Source organism: Amphiura filiformis, chromosome 11, assembly GCF_039555335.1.
Source record: "Amphiura filiformis chromosome 11, Afil_fr2py, whole genome shotgun sequence".
In the NCBI taxonomy this organism is placed as follows: Eukaryota; Metazoa; Echinodermata; class Ophiuroidea; order Amphilepidida; family Amphiuridae; genus Amphiura; species Amphiura filiformis.
The window spans coordinates 54,982,825-55,004,501 of record NC_092638.1 but is presented as its reverse complement, the minus strand read 5'-3'; the positions used below and the strand labels follow the sequence as shown (position 1 = coordinate 55,004,501).

General features: G+C 38.5%; 1 protein-coding gene across 4 annotated transcripts in view; it reads right to left on the bottom strand.

Annotated features, from left to right (window-relative positions):
- LOC140165022 (uncharacterized) overlaps positions 1-21,677 on the bottom strand; it is a 113,175-nt gene that overhangs the window by 81,731 nt on the left and 9,767 nt on the right. For all 4 annotated transcript variants that reach the window (XM_072188436.1, XM_072188435.1, XM_072188433.1 and 1 more), the window contains exons 5-11: positions 20,986-21,107; positions 20,069-20,231; positions 18,809-18,922; positions 18,326-18,436; positions 2,062-2,388; positions 1,531-1,647; positions 341-661 (exon numbers count right to left, since the gene is read on the bottom strand). In XM_072188436.1, the coding sequence (XP_072044537.1) occupies positions 341-661; positions 1,531-1,647; positions 2,062-2,388; positions 18,326-18,436; positions 18,809-18,922; positions 20,069-20,231; positions 20,986-21,107 (1,275 nt within the window). The remainder of the gene's footprint in view (positions 1-340; positions 662-1,530; positions 1,648-2,061; positions 2,389-18,325; positions 18,437-18,808; positions 18,923-20,068; positions 20,232-20,985; positions 21,108-21,677) is intronic.

The window sequence follows — 21,677 nt, the reverse complement described above, 5'->3', positions numbered from 1 at the left end:
GTTTTGAATAAAGTCAGCATTTTAAATAATTTTTCTGTTTGCTGAGTAACTATGATACACAAAATAGCTAATCTTTGGTTCACCTCTACTTCAGTAGTAACGTTTATGTTTGTCATAACCTAGACCCAATGTCACAGCTAGACCCAGTAAACAAACAGAAAGACGGGTATAACGAAATTGTAGACATTACGATTTCTTCCACTAATACCGAAACGTAACAATCTTCTACGCGTATACCAATTTAATTAAAATTTATTCTACTGTCACTGATATTGTTGTTAATCATTGCAACTTGAATTTTAAAGCTAGGCATAATAGTCACTGGGACTTTCATACCTACCCATAGGATCGTAATCATAAAGGACCAGATCGAATCCTTTGGCCTGAGTTGTCGTGCGGTAAACAATCTCCAGGATATTATCATCAGATATGAATTCATCTTCGTTATTGTACACCTGCTTATCAAGTATCAACGTATCCACTGGGAATATCATATCGACGTCAATAAAATCCACACGTACACGATGACCTTCCGGAACAGTTACTGTATGTTTACAGCCAAACTGAACACCGTAGACGTTGGGAAAGTTGTAGTAGAATGACGTCAGTTTGTACGAAAACCCGTCTTCGATGTAGATGTCATCTGTTCCACAATGGTCAACTGAAAAGAAATATGAAAACTTTAAAATCTCTTTTTTTTCTGGTTCATGTTAACGTACACATAACTGGATTCGTCCTCATCCGTATGCCATCTCGCTCTTGAGGGCAGTGGCGTTGTAGTGGCAGAGTACCCCTCCCCTCACGACTCTTACGCTTGACTACCGGGTAGAAATCGACTACCGGGTAGAAGTCGACCAAAATTGCAATATGTATCTTTTTGGCCCGTTTAACATCAACATAGGAAATATGAGTAGGATTTAAATAGCGCGAAAGTATCCCAGTCAGCAAGAATAATTTACAAAAGTAATTTAGCACGACGATCGAAACTGATGCACACTGGAATTTGCTTTTACCGTTGCCACCTCTTGCAGTCTTGCCAACTGATCTCTCCACACCACTGAATTGGGAGACTTGCGGTAAAGAGAATGAAATTCTTTCACTCTTAATATTTTGCTACATTCGTTTTATCATTCAGAAATATTTCATTATTCTGGGAATGAACAGGCGGCGGATGACATGATCGAGCCGGCAACTCGTGAAACCGCCCGGCCGTATGGCATTTTCCATATACTCAGTTAGTTTTGTGGGGTTCATTATCGAACCCCAACGGTTTTAGCTTGTATTTATATTATTTATCAACATAGGCCTATTTGTTTGTGATATTTCAAGCGTTTTAAAATTTCAAAATAATCCCATTCAATTACACGGTTGACGATGAAAATTTACTGAATTTAGGGACTGCATGTCATACACCACCTGGGAATGAATACTGTATTTATTTACACCGACCTAATGCAGTATCAAATTAGGTAATCACTGAAAGAGCAAGAGCTCTTTAATTCCACGTGAATCTCCCTGGTGAATCTTTACCTGGAGTGATGCAATTTCTTCCTAATCGTTCATCAACGCACTCACAACTGTACCCGTCTTCTTCATCGATGCACGTGCCATTAAATACACAAGGCTTCCATTCGCACTCGTTGACTCCTAAAACAAAACATGTCAGTCTTAATGTTATGCTCAATGATACAGAGTTATCCCGCTAAGGTATTTTGGTACAATCCAAAAACTACTAGACCGTAGCTCATAGCCCTAGATATTAGGTCCTAGGTGTCATCTTCTCTATTGCGAATGTTTTTTTACGGTTCTGTCATGTCTGTTTCATGTACATATTTATATGCATGTTGTTAGTCCAGGACATTTTATCAAAGCCAATAAGAACAAGAATCACATTTTGATCAACATGTCCGCATAAGTTAGGGATCTTCTGCAATTTTGACAAAAGGCAATGATGATTATTATCAATATATTTGCAGTAAAAAGGAGAAAGATAAGACAGAAAAACAATAAAATATCGAGAGAAAGAGAAGGAGCGAAGTAGATTTTAGAGAAAGTTTATACCTGATACGTCAATTGCACTCAATTGTAACAAATATCCACGAAAAGTGTACACTTCATCAGAGACGAAACGTAGAGTCAATGTATCATCAGCTGACGTGTAATTATCCGGAGGATTATACCCCGAAAGTACGCTATCGTTGATATAAAAGTAGTCATAGCCGAGCTCCAAATCAAAATCTAAGAACTCTACTAGCACTTTGTATCCATCAGGAGCGGATACCGTATATTCACAAGTTGCATCGGGAGGGTAATTTTCGGGATAAAGTGGAGAAGTCAAATTCAAAGGTGTTCCTGGTGTTAATTCGATGACTGAAGGACCACAGTCGACTGAGTGGAGAGAAGAAAATAGAATATGTATAGTTACTGAAGGAACAATGGAACATTGGGTTTAATACCTTTTTCGTGTTTCTCATCGCAGCAAACCGTGTGAGATTGACTATTTCACAAAGTTCATTAAACGAACGGGCCGGAGAGGCTACTAACATACAAAAAATGCCTATGAGTGTGAAACGAGGAAATAATGAGTCTTATTGTGCATGATAAGTATATTAAAGCCATAATGCACAATCTTGTTGATTGGATTATTTTTTTCAAACCTGATTTGTTTTTGCATATTTTTTGTGATGTTTACACATACACCAATTTACACCTAAATGGAATTAGTCAAATACCGTAAAATTCCGTCTACAAGCATATATATGCCTCTAAACGTGGTTTTTTTGACACAAGAGACAAGAGGCAGACACTCTCAACAAAAACGTTATTTGGAGTTTGAACAATTATATTACTGATAAAGGCGGCTGTACAAACATGTATATTTGTAAGACCAATCTATTGCAATGTTTTTGAGAAGGGTATTGGCCTTTCATATCTTTCGTTAAAAATAAACCTCGTTTAGAGGCATATATGCTTCTAGACGGAATTCTACGGTATGTTACATTTGTAGGTCAACAGAATAATTTGGACATGAAGTCATAATTATGGCTTTAAACCCCCAAAAGAACTCCATGTTAAACAGCCGAAATATTGGCTTTTGACTAACACACGCGTCGCGTCACGTCACGTCACGTCACGTCGCGTCACGTCACGTCACGTCACGTCGCGTCACGTCACGTCACGTCACGTTGATATCTTCATGAGCGAACGAACTTGCACCCGCTGGGCCTGTTGAAATCAAAACAAATCTTTGCCGGGGGTCCACTCTTGCAGTAATGTTCATGTCAAATCCGACCCCATTTAATGGGTTCTCTGGGTTCAAAAATCCCACTCAATCAGGCCCAGGAAACTCCACAAATTACCCTCACGGAGGCTCCCAATACCGTCTAAAAAGAACCCCAAGTGCCCCATCTACTGCAAGAGTGGACCCCCGGCAAAGATTTGTTTTGATTTCAACAGGCCCAGCGGGTGCAAGTTCGTTCGCTGTCGATATCAGCATGTGTGTATCATATGCAATAGAGCAGGCCATGGAAAACACGTGTGCAACAACGTGACCAAGTAAAACAAACACAGCTGTATGGAATTTTCCATTGAAAACTCTGAGGTCGTATTCTTGAAGACGGGTCAACCTTAGGCCTGGGAGGCTCTTTGGCCATGTCAAGTGGGGTGGGCTGGGTCATGTTATTGCGCGGTTGTGTTGTTCATTTTTCGTGGCGTCTGCGGGTTTTTCTGCCTCCGCAGGAGGTAGTTTGCTTTGAAATTGACACCTAAAATGCCGCACATTGCGCGGCATGTAGGCCGATTATACAAATTTATATTCTGACAAGTACTCTAATTTCCGCCCAATATTGATAGCCCAATATATATCCCCCACCTCTCTGCGCCATACATAAATTCGCCTATCGCCATTTCCGAATGTTCAAAAAGGTAATCACGCTTCCTCAGCATGTGCAATAAATTAGCATTAAAATTAATCTTATTCTATAGGGATTCTAGAAACACATAGCACGTGGTGCCAATGGCGTGGGTCTATCAAGTTAATGAATTATGCATTAGAATATTTTCAAACTCATATGTTGTATAATTGAAGACCGAATTAAAAAGACTAGCTTGCGTATGCCGTCCTGTAAACCAAACCAAAAATGCCATACTGCGCAGGTCAGCAACCAATCACGGCGCGCCTTTGTCATGACGTCAGACGCAAACTAGTCTTTTTTTTAAATTCGGTCTTTAATTATAGGTTGTAGCCTCAGCGCTCATCAGCAGCCACACCACCTCAATGCCTTCGGTGTGATCAGCAGCTTTATCGTTGAAGACAAGTTGGAAAACCGTTATGCTGTGGCAATGGGAATACACATCAAACAAGGTTTAATTTCATGATTACATGAAACCTGATTATTAATGCAAAAACTTTGGCTGGAGAAGTTGAAGCTGACGTTCATGGCGACACTTTGGATATGATAATTTGACATCATGGATTGTTTTGTGCAAAATTGGAGGTATTTTTGTGCCGCGGCGAGTCAGCAGACCGACTGGCATGCATGCTAGGCTCGACTAGGCCACAATCATGATCCGATGCATTTGAACTGCAATGTATGGTATGATACGCCTAGCCGCGCCTATGGCCGGCTTCATTGCTGCCCGGGCATTGCTGTTCAAATACATGTACTAACGTATTGCAATTTTATTGCGTTGATATAATTCGGAATAATTCGTTTTAAAGTATTTGCTTCCCAAATTCCCATGCGTGGTTGTGTTTTATGTTCTACTGAGTAGGCCTACTGTTGCAATATTTTTGCATGCATACCCATGACCGTTTCAAGACTTTGACTGAGAAATTTGCTTTTTGTTTGTTAAGATAAAAATAAAAATAAAATAATCATCTTTCCCCACACAATACTTCTTACAAACAAGGTGTTGATATTGGCCCTTTCGATGCAAGACAAAGCACAAATGAAGGAAACAAAACAAAACAATAATGTTTTTAATTTTTTTTTCAATTACACATACAAAAGAGTAATGGCCTATAAAAAGACCCCCCTAAATATAATAATATTAATATTATTTTAGTCCTGAATACAAAATATAATAAACAAGCATGAAAAAAATCTGATACGAAAATTTGTTACTCTGAAACGTTACAATCGTAATTTTCAGTCAAAAAATCCACGAGAAATGACTCTTGATACAACTTGGGCATATATGCATTTAAAAAACAGAAACGGCTGCCTGCATCTGGAACTCTTCATATCTGAAAGTTTGAAGGTCTTATTTCATACATCAGAATTATCTGCAAGATTGCAAGATGGCTTTAGGTGACCGTGGTCCTATTGGCTAATGCACAAATTTAGATTTTCTTGCTATTTAAATAATATGTTAAAGCTTATGCCCTGTAGATTACATTCGGTTCTTGAGATATGGCCTGTCAAAATGGTGCGAACCCAAAACAAAAAATTGGCAACAACTTTCTTTTTATTTTCTATATTTTGACAAGTCCAGTTGCCAGATGATTTTCTAATTACATGTATGAATTATGCAAAGTAAAGATTTCAGATAGGCCTACAATTAAAAGAGCTATAGTAGGCCTACTGAGGCATGGTAGCCTACATGGGTAGAACACACACTGTAGACCTACTACAAAATTACGGTTGCGTTTTGGCAAATTTCAATTTGCATAATTAATTTGGGCCACTTAGGCCTATTAGAAAAGTTGATTAGGGCCCTAATTAATTATGCAAATGGAAATTTGCATGGAAAAAGGCATTCATGGGTTTTATATCTTATTTTGTAGCCGATCTGAACATTCTACTTTGTACAATTTTTGCATATATAATTAGAAAATAAGGCCTACCTGACATCATTGCATAACAAAAATAAAAGAAATTTGTTGCCAACTTCTTGGTTTCGCGCCATTTTGACAGGCCATATATTTTGGTAACCGAATATCCGATTAAAATAAAATTTTCAGTCTTGTAATCAGGAGAGAATGGACTCACATATTTCAATCAGACAAAAATCTATATCCAATAGCGTTACCTTAAAGCTAGCATTATAAGTGTCTCCTTAACTAATAACAAAAGGTGCCCACTGGTATCTTGGAGGCATTGTCTTTTTTAAAGGCATTTCTTGTTCTGCGGGGCCGGGGTGTGTCCTGGGACGGGTGTTAGCCCCTTTGCGAGAATACGGCCCGGGGTATTTTCCACAGTTTAAAAATAGCCACGCGTATCCCATGCATTCATATCGGGTCTTTTCAATGGAAGTTCCTAGTGCATGTTCATGGTATGTGCTAAGCGAAACATTGATTGGGGTGCAAACAAGGGTCATGTTGAGTTCTGGCTTGTTTTGGGTGATTGGATCGGGTTGTCAAAAAGGCAGTAAATACAGGTGGTTGTCAAGCATTCTCAATTGGCAAAAGAAATACAAACTAAGTGGCGAAGGGAAAAAAGTTTCCGGAAAGTTTTTATCAAATAAAAATAAAATAGGAGTTGAAAACAGAGAATTGAGGGACCCAACGGTACCCACAATCCCCGAAAAATGTCCTTGAAACGCTTTAGGCATCTTGAATGAAATCAAAAGTGTATTTTATATGTGGATAAAAATGTTCAATATTTGGAATTAGAAGAAAGCTGGGCCATCAATTAACACTTTTCCCTTCCCCACCCCCCATCATTCAATGTTGCGACACTTTGGAGACACGCTGAACACATTTGCACGTTTCAACATTGCACGGGGGAGTGGGGGGACTTATTTTCCCCTAAAGACGCTTTAATGTTTCAAGACATATTTCGGGGATTGCAGTTCGTTGGGCGGGGTGTTATGTGGCCCACCTCGGTGCATTCACCCAATGCCCCCAGCTTGATAGAGGTCAAGGTTTGTTTGTAACTTTTAAGAAGATATCAACGTGACGTGACGTGACGCGACGTGACGTGACGTGACGTGACGTGACGCGACGCGTGTGTTAGTCAAAAGCCGAAATATTCGGTGGGGTTTCTTTCACTTTGTTATTTCAGCTTAAAATAGACACAAACCATTTGTGACTGGTATTACTATCATTATCTCAGCCTTTTGGGTAATGAATAACAAAATGGAAATTTTCGAACATTATGGCTGTAATTCAGATATTGAAATTAAATATTCCTCAACATGTATTTAGAAATTCCTTGAGCAGTACGACGGCAACTTCATCTACTTCCGGTTTATTTTACCGTACGTGACCTTTGAATGACGTCATATTTTTTTAATTTAAAGGGCCCGTATTTTCGTGCCGAAGCGCGCACTAAAACATTGGCTATTTTACCATGAAAGAATTTTATTTATTCAAATTCACATATTTTTTAAAGAGATAAACATATGATTAGAAGTTCCATTATACTGAAGCAAATCAAATGTTTTCACTTGATGGAGAAAAAAGGTTTAATCTCCGTAAAATTTGAAAATTCTGACTACGCATTCACCGACGCGTTTTACAAAATCCTTCAAAACACCTTTTTTTCTGAGCTCGCCGCCGTTGATATTTTCCCGTGTGTTAGACGCTTCCTAAATGAAATTTGTATCCCTAACCTTATACAAATTGGTTGTTTTATACGGCAAATTCACACCCTAAGTTTGTTGTTTTTTCTGAGCTGTGCGTAATGCGTACACGCACAATCAGCCATGATCAATAATATTACCTTCAATTATTAAAAACAATTAAATATATTGCCTTTCTTTTATGAATTTGAATTCGTTAACATAAAATGCTTGTAATTATATATTTTTCAAATCACTGACGATAATCGGCGTATTTTCTATTTCGAAATCAAAGTTGGAATTAATAATCTTTATGACTGACGGGAAATTCCCGGCCTGGTTGGTCATTGAGCTCGCCAGGCCCAGAGCTGCCCAGGACACGGCCACGGGTGTTGTGCTGGAGGCGGTCGCTGCTGGTCTGGTTCTTTACCTGGCCCGTATAACATGTATAATAAGCTTAGGCCTACTTGATATTAAGATATTGAGATCCAAAGCTAAGCTCGGACACGATCTGGGCTGATGCCTCTCTGCACAGTCTGTCATGTCTGTGGCATGTGAATGATCATCACTCGTTAAGCTTACTGAAAATTCATGAACTGAAACTGGGTGTGATAATTTAAATATTCTTTTAAAGTGTATTGGGCACTTGGGCAGATCTATTTATGGGCTGGCAAACTAGGAGTTTGTCAAACATCTAGGCCTAAGCCATATAAGGCCACACTGAACAATTTATGCATCCAACTCCGCGGACGCACAATGTCAATGATTGTTCAGTGCGGCCTTAGGCCTAGACATGCTAGATTTACAAACTCCCTATTATTTTGCTTGAAGTAAACCATTGATGATCGAGAGCGTATATGACTTCTGCGGTGTAGCCGGTGTTAACAAAGTGCACGCTTTTTATGTTCACAGCAATTTACTATACATTGATTCTCTTCCAAGTTCGGTAGTGGCGCCAATAATTTTAAGCGATTGCCTGACCGCAAGTGTGCCGACAAACCGCCCTTGTACGTGTGTATGCTGTGCGCGATTAACTTTATGTACACAATTAACTTTATGTGCATGATTCAATATTGCGATCAGTGAAATATGCACATGCTCACTGAAAATGACAAGGGGGCCTAAGCGGACCCCGCGACGTTAGACGCTGCGCTCGAATTGATCAGATATTGCGAGCACCGCACCAGTATTAAATTCCATGCATTGGGCCTGTAAATTGACACAACTCATTCATAATAAATTGACACAATGCTTGACAGAAGCAGTCAAGTTAATCGATAAGGCGCTAGACTAGTGCAAGAGGTTGCGGTTTCAAATCCTGGCGGTGGTTAGTACACTTTGGTGTTAAAAATTGGGTTACATGTAGCTTGAAATTCCAATGGACAAGGAACTCACTGCTAATTGTCTCATTGTATTAAACCCATACGAAACTCGGGGAGCTGATCCTGGCTGTGAAGGATAATTGTGGAATGTCTAGTGTGTGCTTCTTAGCTGCAACAAGGGAGCTGTAAAGCCCTGTGTTAAATGGTTTATGAAATGATATGGGCCGAAGTGGTCAGTGACAACCTATAAAGGTTGAGACTTGGATCAACGTCTAAGCGCTTTTTTGTGTCGAATTAATGTGTCAAGTCGCAAATAAGCGAATCAAGTCAAGTATGCAAGACTCCAATTCTACAACTTACAGCCATAGGCATAGGAACAGGCCAGTAAGGGGACGAAAAAAGAAAACCCTGTTCTGCGGGCCCGACCGACCCAAATTTTGAACAAATTGGAAAATAAATTTTTCCTCTGCCAACCCAAATTTCTGAAATTTCAGGAACAAATTATTTTTTTGTATTTTCTCAAATTGCAAATTATTTACAGATTTTGGCAATTTTTTTGGGTCATTTCCAAAACAAAAAAAAGGCCGATTTTGAAAATGTGGACCTTTTTTTCCCAAAATTTGGACCTTTTTTGACCTTCCCATTTTTTCTACACAAGCAAATGGGACATTTTGGGCATGGGGGCGGCTGCCCCTCCTGGTTACGGGTCTGCATAGGATAACAGTACTGTATTTACAGTTTTACTGTAAGATTTTACTGCAAGTATTACTGTAAGAGTATACAACTACACACATACTGTGGGGTAGGCTTAATATATATCGTATTTGTTCCATTAATTGCCCATGCCATAAGCACCCACCTACAAGCCTGGAAATAAGCAGGTCTGGACCAGGAGCCACACAGTTGGAAAAAGCGGCTCCTGGACCTGTGATTATTCCCGGGAACCAGGGTCCTATTTCATAACACTGCTGCGGCAGCTGCACCTTTGTAAAGTGGAACCTCTTTAACGCTGAATCTATGGGGCACAGGTTTCGGGTTTGTATTATCAGGTTTTTTGTTATCATCAAGTACTTTTAACGTTACATACAAAAGCAATGCCAGTGACTTCAAAATGTGTTAAGGCTCTCACCAATTCCGGTACTCTCGGCCCGTCCCGTCCTTGGCCCCCCTTGGCCTACCCGAGTCAAAATTCCAGTAACAGGTGAACCCCCTCCAAAAAAAAAATAATAAGTTATAGACTCTAAACCGGGACCCTAAATTACTTGTTATAGGTTGGAAACTGGAGAAATACTGCTACATTGTACTAAAAAAATACTAGCAATGCATACTAATTCAATGTGTCCCTGGGTGTTCAATAGAAGCAAAAGTAATTTTAATTAATTTAAAAAAATGTACAGACTTTATCCAGCTTTCATGCATGAGAGTGGCTTTGCTTGAAAAAGATGAGAACCAAAGATAGTCAAAAAAGCTGATCAGCTGAAAAATCTCCTGCCTGAGCTTTTAGCAGCATTTCTCCACTTTCCAACCTTAACAAGTAAGTTTGGGGTCTATAACTTCCTTTTTTTTCAATTTTTTTTTGATAAGAAAAAACTGCTATTTGTGGTGAGATAAATTTTCTCATCATAGTGTGTGTCTATTATTATTGTCTCATTGAAACTGGGGACACTACAGTTGATAATCCCCAGTAAATTTAGCTCACCACAAACATTATTTGTTTCTCATCCAAAAAAAATATTTTCATTTTCGCTGTTTATCATCAAAATGTCTGTTTTCTCATCCAAAACTTCATAGTGCCTGGCCAGTACTCCACATAACATAGGAACTGACATGCTTCACTTTGATGTGACAGAACAGAATTGACATGGACAAAAATCTCAACCTTGACCTATTCCCTAAGGAACTTCAACATGCTGAACCAAAAATGGGATGGCTTCTTTAACCCTAACTAAGTAGTTTTTACACCATTATGTTATCAAAAACAAAAACACACAAAACATAACTTCAAATCATAAGCACATTTTGGGAATCATTTTTATTGCCTAAAGGTTCACATACAAGAACCTGCTTCACAAACTAGCTACATTATCACTTTTGGTTGTTATGATAAGGCGACGAAAAAAGAAAACCCTGTTCTTGCAAGTTCCATGCATGTTTCAGAATCTTTTTATTCCGAGTAATAATTTTTACTTTCTAATGGCTCTATCTATCCAGGAACACTCCAATTTTTTTAAATTTTTGTTTTAAATCCGCCCGCCCGCACCTCCTCTTTCAAAGCTGTGAAGGAAAAACAAACAATTATCTTTTTGGCCTTAAAATTAATGGCGAGTGAAAAATGGGCGAGCTAGAGCGAGAGAAAATGGCGAGTTAGATAAGTTACCCCCTGGCCCCTGCAGAGATTAAAGAGTGACCCCTGCTGAGAATTTGGGCAAGTCTCACCGGTGAGTTAAGATTTTTACTGCAAGTCGTGCCTGCGAATTAAGATTTAATGCCAAGTCCAGCAGACAAGTTACGGCAAGTCCAATCGGCGAATTAAAATTTACGGCAAGTCCCATCAGCAAGTTGTTAGTTATGGCAAGTCTTATCAGCGGGTTAAGATTTTTACAGCAAGTCCCATTGGCGAGCAGGTGGTGGATGACATGATCGAGCCGGCAACTTGTGAAACCGCCCGGCCGTATGGCATTTTCAATACACTTGGTTAGTTTTGTGGGGTTCATTATCGAACCCCAACGGTTTTAGCTTGTATTTATATTACTTATTAACATAGGTCCATTTGTTTGTGATATTTCAAGCGTTTTAAAATTTCAAAATAATCCCATTCAATTACACGGTTGACAATGAAAATTTACTGAATTTAGTGAATGCAATGCGGCCACCACCTGTTGGCGAGTTAAGATTACAATCTGATAAAGAGTAAAGTGGATTTTTTTTTTCTTTTATGAACCTCAACTGGTGAACAGGACTTGAATCACTTGATAGTGTTGTCATAACTCGCCGGTGGGACTTGATGGTGTTGTCGTAACTTGCCGGTGGGACTTAATGGCCTTGTCGTAACTCACCGATGGGACTTGATAGCTTGGTCGTAACTCGCCTTTAGCTTACTTTGTGTTGGGTAATTGACAAAAAAATCTAATCTCTGTGGGGGTGGTAACTCGCCTTTTCTTTAACTCACTTTTCTTAAAACTCGCCCTTTGTTTAACTTGCATAGTTACCACTGTGTCCAGTATTAATTTTTTGACTTAATTGCAGTCCACAAACACATCATAATTTTAAATTACGAGTTTCACTGTCAAATTAACAGTAGGTGATGGCTAGGCTACCAGCTAGTCCACTAAGCCTATAGATAGGTAGGCCTACATGTAGGCCCTACCAGCCATTTTGACAAGATGTCTTTTTCTGTCAATAATGTTCCCCTCAAAGTTTAATTCGCTTGAACTTAGTTGAATTGCTGACATGATATATGGCACAGGTGATTGGAGCATCATCATCACTGTATCATCATCTCAATCTGTCTCTTGCTTTATTAGCTTGTTGCTGCAGGTGGTTCCGCCAGTAGAAGTTCAAAATTCATCTGTAAAGAAATAAACCAAAATATCAATTAAATATGACAGGGAAAAAAAATATCTTGGGGCTTGACTTAATAGCTTGGGCCCCGACAATAAATTAGAGCCTGCGCTTCAAAATCAGAGCACTAAAAACTAAAATACTACCTCGGGCTTCAAGTGAAGTTACTATCATGTGGGCCCCAAGTTACTAAGTCTGTGCCCCAAGTTACCAAGATGGGTCCCGAGTTACCAAGTTAAGGATAGTATGTCGGCCATGTCGGGCCCCAAGATTATTCGGGGGCTCTGTAATAATCTGGGATTGCAGTTGTGAAAAGGAATGATGGCAATAAATTTGAATTCTTTTACGATTCTCAATTGATTTATCCAGTACCGTATTCATTCCAATAAGCACCCAGGGCGCTTAACGAAGTCATTTTGGGTGGGTGCTTATTTTTTACCGGGTTTACCTAATTTTTTGTGAGGGGCGATTATTAGAGATGAATTTACGTATCTATCTATACTAATAAAATAATAAGCGGTCTCTATCTATCTGTCTATCTATCTATCTGTCTGTCTGTCTGTCTGTCCGGCTATGCGTTCCGCCGTGCTTCGACGCATCGAGCCGCAATTTCGGATATGGATAGGTAACGGAAAAGCATGTTGACCGGTGGTTTTCAAGGGCCCCTCAAGGTCAAAGGTCATCTAGGGGGGAAAATACCCCAACTGGATAGCAAAAGCAGCAGCAAGTGGATACAAATATGTGTACTGGGCAACTCTGGACATGTTTCATCCAGCTTTTGGCTATCTGCCCAATTTGAAATGCACTGTAATGTCTACCCAGAATGCATTGCTGCAAATGAATCTTAAATTTCAAACTTTGTCCGATCGGGCCCAAACTTGCTGGAAATGAATTCTGTAAGCGCCCATACCCCAATAAGTGCCCACAACCCAATAAGTGCCCATACCCCAATAAGCGCCCATACCCCAATAAGCGCCCATACCCCAATAATCTATACTAAAATAATAAGCGGTCTCTATCTGTCTGTCCGGCTATGCGTTCCGCCGCATCGATGCAATATTTCGGATATGGATAGGTAACACGAAAAGCATTTTGACCGGCGGTCAAAGGTCAAAATTTCAAACTTTGTCCGATCGGGCCCAAACTTGGTGGGTGGGATCCTTGATAGGAGGGGAATATAATGCGCGAAATAAAACCGAGGTCAAGCGAGGTCAAAGGTCATTACGGAGGGGGTCAAATTTCAAACTTTGTCCGATCAGGCTCAAACTTGGTGGGTCGAAACCTTCATTATGAGGGGAGCATGAAAAACATTATATGGAGGTCATCCGAGGTCAAAGGTCATGGATTTCAAACTTTGTCCTATCGGGTTCAAACTTGGTGGGTGCAATCCTTGATACAAGGGGAATATATGCGCTGAAACGAAATTGAGGTCAACCGAGGTCAAAGGTCATGAAGGGGCTAATTTAAACTTTGCCCTATTGGGCTTAAACTTGATAGGTGGAATCCTTCGTATGACTGAGGGGAGCATGAAAAAAATTGCACCAAGGTCATCCGAGTTCAAAGGTCATCTGGGGTCAAACAGTATCACTATTATGCCAGTGCTCTCACAGCATCTGGGCTCTCACAGCCGCAGGTGCACTAGTACTAATAAAATAATGAGCTCTGTGTGTCTGTCCGGCAATGCGTTTCACCGCGCTTGATGCATCGCTCCAATATTTCGGACATAGATGGGTACCGGGCGGGCGCTGTTTATCGGGTAGTTTTGAAGGTCATCGGAGGTCAAGGTCAAAGGTCATGGATTTCTAATTTTGTCCGATCGGGCCCAAACTTGGTGGATAGATTCCTTGATAGGAGGGGAATATATGCGCAAAATAAAATCGAGGTCAACCAAGGTCAAAGGTCATTACGGAGGGGTTTCAAACTTTGTCCGATCGGGCTCAAACTTGGTGTGTGGAATCCTTCGATGAGAGGAGCATGAAAAACATTATATGGAGGTCATCCGAGGTCAAAGGTCATGGATTTCAAACTTTGTCCTATCGGGCTCAAACTTGGTGGGTGGAATCCTTGATATGAAGGGAATATATGCCCAAAACAAAATTGAGGTCAACCGAGGTCAAAGGTCATGTAGGGGCTAAATTTAAACTTTGCCCTATTGGGTGGAATCCTTCGGATGAGGGGAGCATGAAAGAAATTACACCGAGGTCTTAGGTCATCAAACAGTATCGCTATCATGCCAGTGCTCTCACACAGCATCAGGGCTCTCACAGCTGCAGGTGCACTAGTGTTATAAAAGGGTCATGAGACGTTCTTGTAGCTTTTCTGATGTAGAAAATGTATTGCAAGTTTACACCGGATGTGTAGTCCTCCAGCTATTTCACTATCAACATCTATCTGTCACTTCAACATTAATGGTACCCTTTAGCAAATTGAATATACCCTGGGTGGGCGCTTATTGGAATATGGTACATTAGTTAAAATTCACATAGTACATGTAGTTGATTTGCAGAGCTACAATCCAGCTGTAAGTAGGTAGCTACAAAAACTATGACTAATTCTGGACCATTGTTTGAGGTATCAATCATTCTGGACAATTTTATTGAGGTATACATTTATTCGCATTTTAAGCCATATGACCTTATCCTTTTATCACCCAATAAAGCAGTTACTCATTGTACATACCAGCGCTTTTGTATTGTTGAGTTCATCAATAATCATTCTGATTTGGAAGCCACACAACTAACATCTCCTGAAAGCAGTTGCTGAGCCTACAACTGTACAATTCACTTTAAGTTGACATCACTGCTATCACCTAGTTGAGGAAATTCAAGAAATAATATCTTAAAATGGAGAAACATTTTACAAGAACAAACATGTTTTTCTCGTAAAGCTTTATGAGGCCTAAAATCTATATAAAATTTGTAATTTCAATTATATCAAGAGTTTAGGCTTAGCAAATAAAACATTGAAATCAAGGATTTTATCAAGATTTTAGGCTTCATAAAGCTTTGCATAAAAGCTACGGAACATTAAAATCAATTTAAAATTCTCAATTTCAATTTTGACGAGATTTTAGGTCTTGTAAAGCTTTACCAGGCCTAAAATCTTGATAAAATACTTGATTTCAATGTTCTGTAAAAGCTACGCACATTGAAATCAAGGGTTTTATCAGGATTTTAGACATCGTAAAGCTTTGCATAAAAGCATCGAACATTAAAATCAAGTAAAATTCTCAATTTAAATTTTATTGAATTTTAGGCCTAGTAAAGCTTTATGAGGCCTAAAATCTTGATAAAATTCTCAATTTTAATGTTCCGTAAAAGCTACAACACATTGAAATGAAGGATTTTATTGAGATTTTAGGCCTGGTAAAGATTTGCATACAAGCTACGGAACATTGAAATCAATTCAAATTCTCAATATTAATTTTACTGAGATTTTAGGCCTTGTAAAGCTTTAAGATGCCTAAAATCCTGATTAAAATTCTTGATTTCAATGTTCCGTAAAAGCTACGCACATTAAAATCAATGATTTTTCAAGATTTTAGGCATCATAAAGCTTTGCGTAAAAGCTACGGGTAATTGAAATCAATTATAATTCTCAATTTCAATTTTATCGAGATTTTAGGCCTAGTAAAGCTTTACAAGGCCTAAAATCTCAATAAAATTCTCAATTTCAATGTTCCGTTTAAAAGATATGGCACATTGAAATGAAGGATTTTATCAAGATTTCAGGCATCGTAAAGCTTTGCATAAAAGCTATGGAACATTAAAATCAATTAAAATTCTCAATTTCAATTTTATCGAGACTTTACGATGCCCAAAATCCTGATTAAAATTCTTGATTTCAATGTTCCGTAAAAGCTACGTCACATTGAAATCAATGATTTTTTCAAGATTTTAGGCATCGTAAAGCTTTGTAAAAGCTACGGGTAATTGAAATCAATTATAATTCTCAATTTCAATTTTATCGAGATTTTAGGCCTAGTAAAGCTTTACAAGGCCTAAAATCTCAATAAAATTCTCAATTTCAATGTTCCATAAAAGCTACGGCACATTGAAATGAAGGATTTTATCAAGATTTCAGGCATCGTAAAGCTTTGCATAAAAGCTATGGAACATTAAAATCAATTAAAATTCTCAATTTCAATTTTATCGAGATTTACGATGCCTAAAATCCTGATTAAAATTCTTGATTTCAATGACAATGTTCCGTAAAAGCTACAGCACATTGAAATCAATGATTTTTTCAAGATTTTGGGCATCGTAAAGCTTCAAGCGTAAATTAAAATTGATTGGGCAGCTGATTGGGGGGGGGGGCGGGGTAGGGACAATATATTACTTTGAGTTTGATGTGTGAGGTAATACTCATTTTCCAGCTTTTTGTGCGAGATTTATTACCTAGGCGTGAGATTATACTACCTGCGTGAGACCGCGAGAAAGTGACCCAGTGCGTGAGACTCACGCGGCACGCCAATGCGTGAGAGTTGACAGCCCTGTCCCTGATGACCAATATTAATACTGCAGAGATCATTCCAGAAAGGAAAGCAGTAAATATGTCATGCATGTTTCGTTTTGTTTGTTGTCAATTTATCATGACAAATTGACATGCAATAAAAATGCATGACAAAACTTTATAAAAAAAATTAATTTCAATTAACAATAATTTGATAACATAAAACACCGACGCTATTTAACACATGGAAATGAACATGTGTTTAATTTGCACAAAATCAGCACTGTTCTACCGATTTTTCTCGATTGTTTATAGTACGCCGGGAGTATTTCAGTCGGGGAGTTCAGTGTACGCTGTGCATACACGGCGCAGAATTCGGCAACCTTTACGTTGACCGATGTCGACGAAGGTCCGCATGGAGCCTCGATTATAATTCCAATTTATTGCAAATAAGAGAGTCCGCCGCTCACAAATTTCACCTCAACATAAAATTAACATATTATAGTTTTATATTTTATTATTCTCTAACTGTTATTTTGTTTTATACGGCAAATTCACACCTCTTGAATAATGTAAACATGACGAGAACATTACTTACCGTGACCCAAGCAGTGAACACATCAAAATGACTTCCGGCGATGATGGCATTTCAGATTTGTAAATTTGGTATCAAAAGTTAAACAAAGTCAACATCCATGTAATTTTTTACGTATTAACAGTCGATTGATGATTTTTATTTTCTGTAATGAACTGTCAAAAGTTGTTTAAAAATCAGCGGGAAAAATATCATTCCTCATACCCACGGGGGCAAATGTCGTCCACCAAAGTCCTTACCGGTAAAATTTGACCTTTTAACGGTCGTATGCGAAAGTTGCCGTCGTACTGTGAGTGGATAGGCAGTAATTATTGATCATTACAGAAGCAGTGGGGTTGCTTTGCTGCACCTGGATCAGATTGGTGCAAAAACATGGTTTTCCCGGGTTTTTTTTTTAATCATGACCCTACTCATCTCAAAACTGATCACGAACAACATGTATATGTACAAGTATAGTTTCTGCACACGAGACCCACGGATGAACTTCTCCGGATCAAGCCCCCTAATTTGTTCCACTACCCAGTTTTAATCGCACATTGGGAGGTTGGAAGTATGAATTACATCTAAAGATGTTAGAAATTAAATTCAGTATGTTTTCTTCAAACCAAAACATAGACCTAAGATAATCGCCGTCTTCGTTGGGATGTCAGTAATCCCTTTACCCACACACGGCTTTACAGACTTTGTAGGGAAACATCGCAGCGAATCTAAACTAGTCATAATTTCCTTCTACCACATTCCAACCTATCATGGTTGAAAATAGTATGAGACATTGTTAATATGTATATATAGGAAGCACAACACATGCTTCGTGGGAAATAGGTTGCGGTCCAGATCTGCATCTGTATTTTTTACACCAATCAATGACGTATGCAGTCTCCGTACCCACCTATTTCACAATTTTGTCCAGACGAACCGTCAGCACATAAACAGAGGTAGCCTTCTGAAGTATCTTGACAAGTTCCCCCATTGAAACACGTGACGTTTAAACAACTCAAAACTGAAAGGCGAAGAAAGAAAATCACCGTATTAGTTATAGTGGAATCCAAACTATCTTGGTTGGGAAAAGGTTAAAGAGCATTGGACCTCGATCATTGCCGAAATAAGGAAAAGTTTTACGTGCCTCCTCTACAGCACAATATAGGTCTAACTTATGTATAGTGCGGTAGTGAGCCCCTTACTTGAAAGCAAGTATACATGTGTTACGGTAAGACAGGTTACTAAAATTTACAAAGCAGTGTGAAACTTAAAATGCCATTTTTCTAGTTTAAAAAATTAGTTAAAATTCGTGCCTTTTCTTTTTGTGATGACAAAATCTTTTAGAATTATATTTCAAATGTTATCTCATACAATGACTATAAAATTATTTTACCAGGGCAGCCGATTTCATCTCCTCCATCGGTGCAAATTTCCCGACCATCACAGATTTCTTCGTCAAGTACACAGGTATCACCATCGTTACACATCATATCAGGCTCATTGCAATCTGAAATAATTATAGTTGATTATGCGTTAAAAGTAACTTTGCTTCCTGACCTTTGACTCCTATTAGGATTTAACTTTTGTGTATCAGCTAAGGTCAATGTATACGCAGTCGAAACTCTGTTCTACTTGATTTGAGCGAGAAATAGCATTTTAATGTATTTTGTGAATGACCGGAAGTGACTCCAAAATGACCCTACACCCCAAATTAGATGATAACTAGGTCATAAATATTTTGAACATGTTAAGAATTTTGTAAGCATCATTCCTGTTGAATTTGAGCTTGATTTTATCAATTCTTTGAATTTGATCTTTGTCCCTAAACTTTAACCTTTGGGGTAAGAAATGTATAATTATACGTTCAAGATTTCATAAGGATCATTTCTGTGCAAGTGGCATCAACATACTATATGTTACATGAACATATATGAATTTTGAAAGATATGTAGATTTTAACCGAAAATGACCCCTTAATGACCTTTTACCTCATTTTTTATGGCGCCCGTTAAGGTAAATGCATGTGTGCAAGGCCCAACTCTGTACTACTTTTAAAATTAAAATTAAAATTTGTGCGAGAAGTAGCATTTTTAAAGTATTTCGTTAATGACCGGAAGTGACCCCTAAATAACCTTTGATCTCAAATCGGAGTTGAACTTTTTGTACCAGTGAAGGTCAATGCATGTGTGCAAGTCCCAGCTCTGTGCTATGAAATTTGTGGAAAGAGTAGCATTTTAAATGAAAATGACGTTTTTGACCCCTGCGACCCGGAACTGGTCACATATCATATTACATCTTGGACAGTGATGCTTGTGACCAAGTTTGGTCAAAATCGGCCTCGGCATAAAAGAGCTGTGGACGAACTGGACAAACTTTAAATGTTACCCCTTTTGACCTCTGGTTGAACTAAGAAGCAGAAACTGCTGAAATACAAGAGTCTATCCGAAATCGGCTAGACTAAACAGTTAGATTTTAAGACCTAGCCGTAGTTTAAACGTCTAGGTAAACATTGCATGACAAATTTCCAACATCATCATCGTTAATTTCAGAAACATTAAGTATTTCAGTGTCACGTCAGTAGCAGCGGGTTTAATTTAATGATTTACTGACGCGTCTTAAATGCTATGAAACCCACCGCTAGTTGAATAAATACCTTCAAGACGGTTAACGACATTCGTTATATAGGCCTTCACATAGGCTGTACGACTATAAAATGCTGTGCTATTCCCACACTGACCAATATAGCTTGAATATTGTCCGATTAAATACCAACGGTCATCTTCACCAAGACACATCATAGGAGCTCCAACATCGTCCTGGAATGGAAGACCGAAAAAGAAAAAAAAATCTCACCACAAAAAAGAAAACAATTTTAAATTGTTAAAACAAAATGACATCAGACTAAGATTCTCTCGCAGAATCTATCACAGAAAATCCAAACTGACAGTTTCACAGACGGACACATATCATGCAATGCACCGATTACAATCGGACAAGTTAAAGGCCCATTCAGTGATTTGCCATCGGGACGATCGTAAAAATCAACAAAATTCAGGTTTTGGCACCTTTGTTGCTATCATAAACAAGGTATTTTGTCTATGATAATAGACTTTAAATAGTCTATTGGTTTTATTTGAGCATCATCTAGATAGTAGTCGATGTTGTTGCAAACTGTGCGCGCAGTAATAAAACAATAATTTGTTTTAAATAATTGGTTATGATGAGTTTTTATGATGAAATACTGTTGTTTTCTTCGTTTTTGCCAAATTGATCATTTCAAAATACGTATGACTATTTGAATGACTTATCCTTCACTTTTAGGCAATTTGTGAAAAAGTTTTAATTTTGTTACAGTTACGCTGGGATCACTTAATGAGCCTTTAAGGCTAATAATCCTAGATTCTAAATACGAATGTCTAAGGACAACCGCCTATCAACTTAATTAATGTTACGCTTGCCTTTTTACAATTATTCTGTCGTTTGCATTTTGAACAAAATGCTAATAACAGTGCTTTAGGCCTATGTATTTCAGAATCTATCCACTAACTAATACAATATGATATATATTACCGAGCATGCATGTGGTTCCGAATCGGGGCCAGTACGTTCACACAGAATACTTGGGTGATACGGACATTCCCCTCTAGATCTTGCACCCGATGGAGCTTCTTGCAGAAATTGTGGAAACTCAGCTTTTAATGAAAACAATCAAAACAACAATAAATAATGAGAAACAAGTAGGGAAAGTATTTGTCAATTAAACAGCAATATTTGAAACAAAAGGGCATTAAAAAGCCATCATTAAAGAGGAAAACAAAATTGTAGATTTGCTGCCACGCCGTGGGTTCACAATGTTACCCCTTGTACCTTTTCACTTATTTGGACGACTTTTCTTTTGTCACTGAGGCTAACCATGCAACAAGATAATACAACGGGCATAAGGGTTCATGCGTCACTGTGATTGCTTCCGATGCCTATGCCTAGGCCGACATTAACAGTATACAGAGTGTCCCAGAAAAATTAAAATTGAACACAAGTCGAGAAATAGACATCAGAATCAAAACATTGAAAATGTAGCGCATAGCCTATTTTATTCTGCATCACATACGAAAATTTCATTTGATTCGGTTGAATGGTTGCGAAGACATTAACGATTACATAATGCGCGCATCAATGCAGTTCATTCCAAGTTTGATCAACAGGCTGGGTTGTTTTTCATACTCGCTAACCGCTTTCTAAAGTTTGCTAACGAAAAGGATTTC